At 29.6% G+C, this 10,419-nt stretch overlaps 2 protein-coding genes and 1 long non-coding RNA gene across 7 annotated transcripts; 2 read left to right on the plus strand and 1 right to left on the minus strand.

Moving 5' to 3' along the window:
• Nucleotides 1-620: 620 nt before the first annotated feature.
• On the minus strand, nucleotides 621-2,257 carry LOC139993364 (uncharacterized). Its single transcript, XR_011801369.1, has 2 exons — nucleotides 1,771-2,257; nucleotides 621-680 (listed from the first exon to the last, which is right to left on the minus strand). It is a non-coding gene; the product is annotated as an uncharacterized lncRNA (long non-coding RNA).
• On the plus strand, nucleotides 1,445-4,274 carry Chchd3 (Coiled-coil-helix-coiled-coil-helix domain containing 3). Of its 5 annotated transcripts, none has more exons than XM_072015020.1 (3): nucleotides 1,445-1,688; nucleotides 3,062-3,588; nucleotides 4,034-4,274. In XM_072015020.1, the coding sequence occupies exons 2-3, from the start codon at nucleotides 3,180-3,182 to the stop codon at nucleotides 4,207-4,209; spliced, it is 585 nt and encodes a 194-aa protein (XP_071871121.1). In that variant the 5' UTR covers nucleotides 1,445-1,688; nucleotides 3,062-3,179; the 3' UTR covers nucleotides 4,210-4,274. The 5 variants fall into 5 exon arrangements, with proteins under 5 accessions (XP_071871121.1, XP_071871120.1, XP_071871123.1 ...); XM_072015019.1 differs by lacking the exon at nucleotides 1,445-1,688 and adding an exon at nucleotides 2,299-2,403; XM_072015022.1 differs by lacking the exon at nucleotides 1,445-1,688 and adding an exon at nucleotides 2,421-2,544.
• Nucleotides 4,275-5,383: 1,109 nt separating this feature from the next.
• Nucleotides 5,384-6,922, plus strand: LOC139993362 (B-cell receptor-associated protein 31-like). Its single transcript, XM_072015017.1, has 3 exons — nucleotides 5,384-5,540; nucleotides 6,073-6,371; nucleotides 6,477-6,922. Exons 2-3 carry the CDS (start codon nucleotides 6,104-6,106, stop codon nucleotides 6,905-6,907), a joined length of 699 nt encoding a protein of 232 aa, XP_071871118.1. The 5' UTR covers nucleotides 5,384-5,540; nucleotides 6,073-6,103; the 3' UTR covers nucleotides 6,908-6,922.
• The last annotated feature ends 3,497 nt before the right edge of the window (nucleotides 6,923-10,419 follow it).

The following is a 10,419-nucleotide window of genomic DNA, read 5'->3' on the forward strand; positions in this document are numbered from 1 at the left end:
ATTCAAAAGTTGTACGTATGTAAAGTTAAGCGTTTTCAGCGTATTTAACAGCTTATTTTAATGCCATGCTGCTTCTATCTATCACCTGATTGGCGGACACAAATGAGCATTTATTCTCCTTCTTTCTTTTTTTTTCCGTGGGTACCTTTGCCGGCTGTAATTAAAACATCGACACGTATTGTAGATAAACTTTACCGTAAATTAACGTATTAACGTAAGCGGCTGGAATCTTATTACTAACTCCAACCTAATTCAGTACTCACTTGCAGTAAATTCCATGCTCTAATTTTTACTGTTTTAGGGGCATATATCTCAAGGAAAATATTTCACTTTTTCCGTCTAAGTGGTCGCCGTTCGCGTGTACTTGTCATAGCCAGCGACTCCAATCACTGAACGAATCGTGGATAGAAAAGCCAACACGACTGGTCAAATACGCTAAGAACGTTCAACATTACGTACTCGTAACATTTACACTGCTGGATTCCTAAAGTTAAGACTTACATTTTTGCATTCTATCCATTGAAAACTATTGTAATGAAAAATGACAATAATTTTGTTTCCATTAAATCAAAGTTCTGCCCATATCGTTATTTTAATAAAATATTAATTGTTATCCTTACCTTCTATTTATTTCTTTTTTTTTTTCCTTTTTATTTCTTTTTTCTTTTCTTAGATCACAACTGTAACAAAAATTATTATCGTATAATAACATCTTTAAACATTATATAAGTATAATAATGACAAAAATTAAAATTTACAACAGTGTAACCAAAGTTAAAAATAAAAAAATAGTCAACAACACATGTCATTTGTTTAGACTACTTCTATAATTTTAAACGTATTACATACGTTCTAACCAATATTTATATATATTTATAGTAAGAGTTTAAAAACTATTATTTTAATACATTTAAAATAAACTGACCTGTTAATCATGCTCACATAAACACTCGCTAGGGAAAATCGTTTTAAGATTAGGTTGTGAAAAATCAATATGGAAGACGACAACAAAGCCCTCGTTTTTTCGAAATAGATAAAGGACGAGTAGACTGTTTCTGCCTCTGCCTCTGTCTCTGTTTCAGACATTTATAGCATTTCCGCTCCGAATGTGTAAATCCTCTTGCTTTCCATGTTGATTTTTCACGACTCAATTTTCTTCTATACTTTTGGCAGGAAGGAAATATTCTACTCCATATCTCTGTAACTACGTATTTATGTATCTTGACTTATCATCAGATTTGTCAATATTTAGCTAATAATTCATATATATATATATATATTCATATATTTTTTAATGTATCGTAATACAACGATATATTTCTATACATTGCGATATTATAGATTCCATTAAAAATATATGGTCATATTTATATTTGTATACATGTGACGTATATTTGGCAATTAAAAACTCATATTCTTAATATAAACATTCCACAAATTACAGGTACAATGGCCTTGCCGGGCTAGGTGTCCGAATTAAAAACTAAGGCTATCACCGTCACGAATATATCTGTTAAAAACAGTGTAAAAGATCTTATTTCACCTGCATTCAAACATTCAAATACAATGCACGATGCGTGAGAATGCTGAGAGGTAGAGACGGGGGAAGAGTGATGAAATAATGTTCCAAAAATTAAAGGTTTATTGTCAGGAAATATCGATATTAACTTTCTAGTATGAAATTAAAAGTTAGTATCCTTGTGTCGAGATAAGGAATCAATCAGATAAATCTTATTAGAAAGAAATTATGTTATGCTTTATTACCGTTACCTGTTGTTACTTTTAACTGAAAGCTCTCTGCCAACAATCGCGAAATTTGTAGGTTATATATTTATTCCCGAATTTTAATTTATATAGTTAAATGAAATAAAACTAAAATTATATTATAGAGATTTTAAGAAAATGCAGGGTAACTTTCAATTGCTGCTTCCTGATATTATTATAAGTTACTTAATGCACAGGCGACTCTTGTGGATACAAGAATGTATTTATAGAATATCTTACCCTTTACTTTTCTTTCTTTCCTTTTTTTTTCTTTTTTCTTCTTTTTTCGTTCAATGATTCTACATGATTCTCTATGATCTCTATAATTATTTTTATAATAAATGATTATATTTTTGTGAATATAAATTTATGAAAACACTTAAAACATATGTATATTTTGCAAAGTATCGCCTTCTTACTTATAATTTAAGTAAATGCTTATGTTACAAAGCGAAATTCGAATTTGCGATAGAATTGTGAACCTACCCTTACGATAAAATTTTGTACTGCAATGTATATGTATATCTATCTATACATACGTATGCGCGTATGTATATACAATGTGTGTAGGTTATATGTTACATATTTTTTTCCTGATTAACGTATATTTAAACATATTAGTGTAATAACAATAGAACGGTACTGTAGCTTTGATGTACATCTAAATCCAATTGTTTTTATCATATGCATATAAATAATTACAGTGATTGTGTAAATATTATGTCTTATTCATGATAAATAAAATATTAATTTTAATCGATGCAGTGTTCCCAGATTTTGGTATAGTTGTAACCTTATTAATAAAGAATAATAGTTTTGTAAGCAGTTGCTATATTATTGATTGCAGCAATCAAATTAAAGTATGTAAAAAATAAAGGATACGTACACATTTGCTGTCATACGTGCATTGACATTACTCGCAATCTGTTAATATTCAGTTAGTAAAACAAAAAAAGGACATCGAAAATTTCTTACATACGTATGTGTGCGATTTGACTAAATATTAAGAAAAAAAGCAATTACAAGAAGAATGTAGTGAAAAATGTATTTTCATTTTTCATAAAATATTATTTTGGTATAACAAAACTTTTGGCATTTGACAATAAGAAATGTAATATTGAAATTGTGATTAAGAGATATTGCTTTCAATTTTATTAGTTTGCAAATTAAATGAGAGTACAGATCATGTAGAATATTAGTATGATATTTGTCTTTACATAAAAATTACATTTTATTAATACGCTTAAATGGTGTTAAAAAGAATTATTTATTTATATCAATCTTACATGTGTTTCAGGTAACCGGTCCTACAGTTTATTTAATTATTGGTGACATAATATTTTTACTGGCAGAGGTAATAAGATTTGGAAGTAATTTGTTGTGAGTTTATCAAAAAATAAATTTAAACAGACAGTATGGGTTCTGGACAAAGTACTCGTAAACTTACTATCAATAACGAAGAAATAGGTGTAATAGAAATATCGGAATCTGTTGTGGAGCGTTTAACTCAAAAAGTGCCTGAAACAAATATTAACGTGGCAAGTGAAGTAAGATCTACTACTTTAGCAGAGCCGTCTTCTAAAAAAACTGTTTCTCAACAATTACCTCAAAGTGGTGATATACTAGCGAATGCTGGATATCCCACGTATCATCCACAATTAACTTTAACCGCTCTTCAAATACAGCAACAGAATGAACAAGAATTTCGTAAACAGGATAATTATTGGCAACAACGCTTGCAGAAATTGGAACAGAAACATTCAGAAATTAATGAAATCATTAACGCAGAATATAAAAAAGCAGCGGAACAATTGTATATTGATGGTATATATAAATTTGCCACTTTCTTTTGTAAAGTTATGATTACTCTGTATGGTATTCATAATTAAATTAGTCTTGTATTAACCACTCTTAACATTTTGTACACATTCGTTAATAATTATTAATAATTGTACGCATGATTATTCTTTTTTAAACTTTCATAAGATTTATATATTTATATAATATAAAATATAATATATATATATATATATATTTAAAATATTTATTGCTTTGTACAATTTGTACACATATACTCATACATGCACGCTGCATACAGAATACATATCATTTACTTCTATAGTATGTTATTTTTAAGTTAAATATATATATATATATATATATTATATAAACAGATACAGATATAAATAGCATTCTTTAAACACTATATTGTTTATAAGTTGTTTATACTGCAAACTGATAATTTACCTTTTATTATATCTTTTTGTAGGTAAAAAAGGGGTAAATATTCATGATACTGTCCAACCATGCAAAAATAGTTCTGAGAAAGTGTTCAAATGTTACCAGGATCATCCTAAAGAAATTCTGAAGTGTTCTACCTTAGTCGAAGAGTTTTCTAATTGCGTAGATCAGCGTCGTGCGCGTGTGATTGCAGCACGTTGTTAATATATCTTAATATTGAATTATTAGTAGCCAAACGTAATGTTATTTAATAAAAAAATTTCGAAAAATAAATTATCCGAAAATAAATTATGTAATATGTAAATTATGTAAAATATTCAGACTTTGTACACTTATTTTTATAATACTAGTAACAATAAGTAATATTCCTATTATGAAATATCACATTTAAATAATATAAAAATACAACAAATGAAAACAGGATCGATTAAAATACAAGAAAGGTAAATGGCAGTTAGAAATAAAATACTACATATAGATATGTAATCACGAGAATCACATTAATGTGTTACGTATATATCTCGTATGATTTGACATGATTCGAAAACAATTATTTGTTAAGTGATAATTTTCATTATCGTAATTTTGTATCAATACTCTTTATTTATTCGGATAAAATTTGAATAATAGATGTAATTGAAGCACATTTCTATGACTTCCACTCATCTTTATTCGTTTATGTTTTTCGCGCTTCTGCCTTTATACTCTTCTAATTAATTTCTATCAAAAAGCGAGGAAATCAAAGACACGTATATACATAGTCATATCAATAATTACATCTTTTGTCCTATCATCTCGTCTGGCTAAAATTTCTTCGTGTCTAAACTCATTTCCATAAATCTTTTCTAGGAGATGACTTACTTTTTATTCTCATAGCCTAATTTCCCCCCCTGAAATACAATAACTTCCTGCCCAAACATCTTTTTTCGTGCCGTTACAAATAAGAGAGTAATCAAGGGTGGCAGAGTTAGGTGGAACAGCTTGTATAAATTTATGATTATCTTTTAATTTACTTTGAAAACTGTATTCACGATACATACATATGCATACTTCGCACTTTGTACCATTTATTTTTACACTATATACGTGGAGGTACCAGTTACTTCTTACATACTGGTATGTATTTTTAGTGTCTAATGTTTTGTATAAAATCACATAACAATTATTTTTAAATAATTAATTAATTAATTCATTAATTAATTATTTATTTGATTATGACGAAATACTGGCCAATTTTGTATATTTAGCGCATTATAATTAACGCAAAATAAGCAACTTTTGCCAATTAATAATATAAACATTAAGATTGCTAGTATCACTTGCCAATTGGAAACGTTTTAGAAAGAAATTACGTAAAGTAAGATAAAGATGAAACATTTTACTTGTTACGGATTTAAATACGATATATAATATATTGCTTCATTATTCAATATCGAAAGACTTTTGACTTCGTGCAAATGAATTACTAAGTTTAGAATATTGGCAATCCTGATGATGAATGAATCATCATATAGTTGATAGCAGTCAACTAACAGGTTAGTTTAGATTTTAAAGGTATTACGGTAATTGTTTTTATTATATTTGCGTCGTCTGTAATATATTTAATACGCATTCTAAAGACATAGAAAATATTTTAAATGTATTTATTTCTTTTTGGTACTTTATACAATTTAAAACTTAATTTTATAATTTCTATTTTGCATAATGTCCGATGATAAACATTTGCAGTTATATGTACAGATAGAATTTGATCGATGTCAATCAATTAAAGTTTCATTTCAGTTAAACAAATTTCTAAATCATAAATAACTAATCTAATAATTTTTATCTAATTCTTATTACATGTTAGTACGAATCCAATATTGTTATATATTTTCTAGTTTGTTTATGTTTCTACTTAATTATATCTATTCGAATTGTTAATGTAGACGATGAATAGTTGGTTTGAATTTAATACTTTATTGCTATTAATTTTAGTACGTAATTCTTGTATGTATGTATGTATGTATGTATGTATGTATGTATTATTATTATTGACAATAATAATTTTTCTATACGATATTTCAGATGTGTAAATCCATTACAATAACAAATAAACATGAGCCTGCACTGGACTTTAATTGCTGGATTTCTTTATTTTGAAATTGTAGTAGTTTTATTATTAGTATTACCAATTATTTCACCTAAAAGATGGCAGAAGCTTTTTAAATCTAAATTTCTAAAAAGTTTAAGTAGTCAAGCATCAGTTTACTTCTTATTTTTACTTGGAATATTGGTTTTGTTTCTATTGGATGCTATTAGAGAAATGCGAAAATATTCTACAGTTACCGAACATAAAGAATATCATTTGAATGCTGAAATGCAAGGTATGTGTGTGCGTGTGTATATATATATGTACATTTCTAGTGGCATATTTATGGTATTTTATCTATTTAGAGAACTAATTTCTATTCCACTATTATTTTACATAGGCAATATGAGATTATTCAGAGCTGAACGAAACTTTTACATAGCTGGTTTCGCACTGTTTTTAAGTCTTGTTATACATCGACTTGTGATTTTAATTTCTACTCAAGCCACTCTGTTGGCACAGAATGAAGCAGCTATGCGACAGGCTGAATCTGCTACTACAACAGCGAAACATTTATTGTCGCAAAAGACAATCGGAGAGATCGCACAAAATGACTCAAATGAAGCTCATGATGAGGAAATAACAGAATGGAAGAATCAAGTTAAGGAGCTGCAAGCGAAAAATCACGAATTGGAACATCAGCTTACAAAAGAGAAGAAAGATAAAGAAGCTATAAAATCACAAGCTGAATCTCTTACCAAGGAGTATGATCGCTTAAACGACGAACATAGCAAATGTCTTAATTCAAGTGGTAATAAAAAAAGTGATTAAATGATGGTTTTGTTACATCCTTCATCCTTTTCAAGTTTTTCTTCTTCGTTATTTAATATTTACATCAAATTTTGTTGTAATGCATATTTTATATTATATACATATATATGATATATATATATATATATATTATACATTAATTTGTGTATTGTATAGTATTGTATGGAGGAAAAATTGTGAAAGTATAAAAGTATTTAAAATAAGTAATTAATAAATGTTATAAGATAACCCTCGTCCAGCGTATGTTGGGTTATTCTTAGCCCTCGCGAAAGGTTCGTGAAGAAAAATATATACTAATCATAATAAAACATAGAATTAAGTTCAATAAGACCTTTTTACCTATTTTTTTTTTTTAATTATCTTTTGTATTTTACACCTGAATCCTATTAACTGAACTACAATCTGCTTCCCATGATAATATGCAAAATACACATGTCAGAATACATATATACGTATGTAGAGTTATAAAAAGCAATATAATACGCCGTGTAAAACTAACTATATATAACAGTTCAACCTCTAAACAATCGTCGTTGTATGTCTGAGAATCAACAAAATAACGTAAAGAAACGACTCAAAAACGTACGCATACGTGTATTATTAGTTTTACGTTAACGTGTTGTCCATATTTTCGAAATTAGATCTAGGTATAACCACGTCGGAAAATCGAACTGTTATTTCAGTTATTGCCATATTTTCGTCCTGTTCAACCTACATATATGTACATATAATGCAAACAACTGTAGATGTAATCGATTAATTTTATTTTCTGTATCGATGGTTGCAATAACAGAAGTTGACCAGTATATATCAACTATGAAAAAAGATATTGTTTATTTGCGACGACACGTCGTATGTACAAGTATATATCTAAGCATCATCGAAAACAGTAAATTGCTATTTTGCTTTTAGACGATTTACAGCAACTAATCCGAGTGTGTGAACGATGCAATCGCAAAATACGCTATTAACAAAGTAAAATACCATAAAGACATTACTATACTAATAGAATTAATAAAAGTTTTCAAAAGCATGTTGTATCCATCTAATAAACAAATCTAATGTAATAGACAAAGGAAATCTTTAATTGAGACCAATAAATTGGGATTGTAAGCATGTATATAGGAATTATGTATGAAGAATCAATGTAATTTAAGCGAGTGAATCTGGCGAGCATCGAAACACGCGAAATGAAGTCAGGCCCACGTGATAAGTCTGCGCCGCTCCTTCTCCTTTTTCCATTGTTTTATCACCTGCTGTTAGACCGCGCAAGTACACGTTATTATAATATTTAGCAGGTGAAACGAATCTCCATAATATTTACCAGACATCATCGATCCGGATAGGGGACGGATGAAGCAATGGTGATGTGACCAAAATTACAAAGATCATCGTACATGTTCCTATTAGGAGACAAAAATGTTAGCTTCCATAAAATATCTCCAAGCTCATCGAATCGATTCGATTGATTTGTATTGATTACAGGTTCCGTATGGATCGCCACATAGATGCGGTCACATTATCTTTTCAAATCCTGAATGTCGAAATTTAGATCATCTGCTGGTCGATCGATGGCCTTGCGTAAATTGGTTCGGATGGCTGATCAAATAGATACAAGATCCAAGATACCGGGCTTATCGCTCGCTATTTTACCCGAGAACTTTTTAAGTTATAAGTGTACAAAACTAGCAAGATACTATGATCTCTTCGAAATCACAAGGCCCGCCGTAGAAATCTAAAGTAAGCTATAATTGAGATTAAAATGTAGATGCGTTGTACGTACGTAACCATATTTAGTCTTCTTCAGCGTCTTTGTTCTCCCGTTTTCAAGGGAAAAGAACAACGATGGTCGTTAACTAAATTAAAAATATTTATTTTACGCTATGTACACCTAATTTATAATTCCGCATTGATAAGACTTCTATCATTAGGGTAAGTAAGGAAGGTAGAAAATGAAGATGAAAAGGAAAGATAGCAAGAGAACATGAAAGAGAGGAGCGAATGATGTGCGAGGGGTGTCAGAATAAAAAGAAACGAGGAAATAAGGAAATAAGGAAAGGATATTTTGCAGTATTTTTCCTCGAAATATTTCTCTCTCGTGCATGAGAACAACGTATCTTCTTAATAATCCTTGGAATGCAGAAAGTATTTAAACTGGTATTTTCATAAATACCACATACGAAAATACGTATACGTATTTACTTTTTCTTTCTTGTCAAAAACTAATTGTAAGTTTACAATAATCCCTTTTGATCAAATATATGCATTTATAAAAAAAATTCGAAGGACATTGACGGGAGTACGATTGGGGTTAGGATGAAATTTTCATTCGAAGTTCGCTGGTTCGTTTAAAGTTTAAATGCTTCGTTGTTCAGTTTCGTCTGTCTGTTTTCGTTGTTTCTATTATAAATACGAGATTTTCAAGGTTCTCCGCCCATTCGAAATTACCTAGTCGAATATAAGAGATTTTGTTATAACCGAGATCGAAGTGCAATGGCCTTTGGCATTTATTTATTTATATATTTATTTATAGGAAATAAATAGAATAAGTGCAACTAAATGAAAATTCATTTGGTACTTCTAAATGGCTTATAAAACAGCTTATAAAACGGGATTAATCGGAATTACATCAGGACTATGTACATACATACATACATACATACATACATATATACATATACGAAATCTCTTATAAAAGCGCCAGTGTATATCCAAGAAGATTATTAAAGAAGAAGCGAGAAATGGTAAAGGGATTTTATTTATACGGGGAAAAAAATCGGAAAAGAGGAAGAAAAAATAAGAAAGGGAAAGAATAGAGGAGGCGGAGAAAAAGAAACGGAAGGAACGAAAAAAAGAGACGATGACTCAAGAAGTGAAAGGTTGTCTGTTTATTCGTCCGTCTGTTTCTCTGTTCGATTGCATGATCTTTATTGAAAACGAATGGCATCCCCCCTTCCGTTTCGTAGATCTGAAACGTGTTCCAAAAATTCTCGTCGGGATAGATTTGACGGTGAAGAAGTGGATGGGGGTCTCTCTCGGCTTTCGTCAATAGTAATCGATTTTCGTTCGTTAGTCTGCGTCTATCAACGAACCAAGTCGCAACTTGTAAACACAAGAGTGTGATTCTGATTTTGATACACAAGTGCTTACATCGTTTCCTTTCTTCCGTCCGAAGAATCGACTCGAAGTAAAATATTTCTGTTAAACTATCGAATATAAATTAATCGACTAAAACTTTTTACGGCTACATAAAAAACAAAAACAAAAAAAAAAAGGAATGCTGTTCTTCGATTAAAACGAAGAATCCTGTGTAAAGTGTTAACAAAATCCTATTCGATACGGTGAAAAAGATAAACAAGAACCTTAAATGGAACGATTCGGTTCGTTAACTTAACTTTTCTCCCCGAAGTATTGAAAATTTGACGGAACAGTTTGAAATAATACGATCGTGACCTGAAGTGTATTCTCTAATATCTTTTATACTAGATCAAACCCTTTGTAAACGTTGTTAA

Source organism: Bombus fervidus, chromosome 12, assembly GCF_041682495.2.
Source record: "Bombus fervidus isolate BK054 chromosome 12, iyBomFerv1, whole genome shotgun sequence".
In the NCBI taxonomy this organism is placed as follows: domain Eukaryota; kingdom Metazoa; phylum Arthropoda; class Insecta; order Hymenoptera; family Apidae; genus Bombus; species Bombus fervidus.

Excerpts from the sequence above, each read along its gene's own strand:
- Chchd3 (XM_072015020.1), top strand. The coding sequence starts at position 3,180 with ATGGGTTCTGGACAAAGTACTCGTAAACTTACTATCAATAACGAAGAA. Across the intron at positions 3,589-4,033 it reads GGAACAATTGTATATTGATG|GTAAAAAAGGGGTAAATATT; the intron begins GTATATATAAAT and ends ATCTTTTTGTAG.
- LOC139993362 (XM_072015017.1), top strand. The coding sequence starts at position 6,104 with ATGAGCCTGCACTGGACTTTAATTGCTGGATTTCTTTATTTTGAAATT. Across the intron at positions 6,372-6,476 it reads TTTGAATGCTGAAATGCAAG|GCAATATGAGATTATTCAGA; the intron begins GTATGTGTGTGC and ends TATTTTACATAG.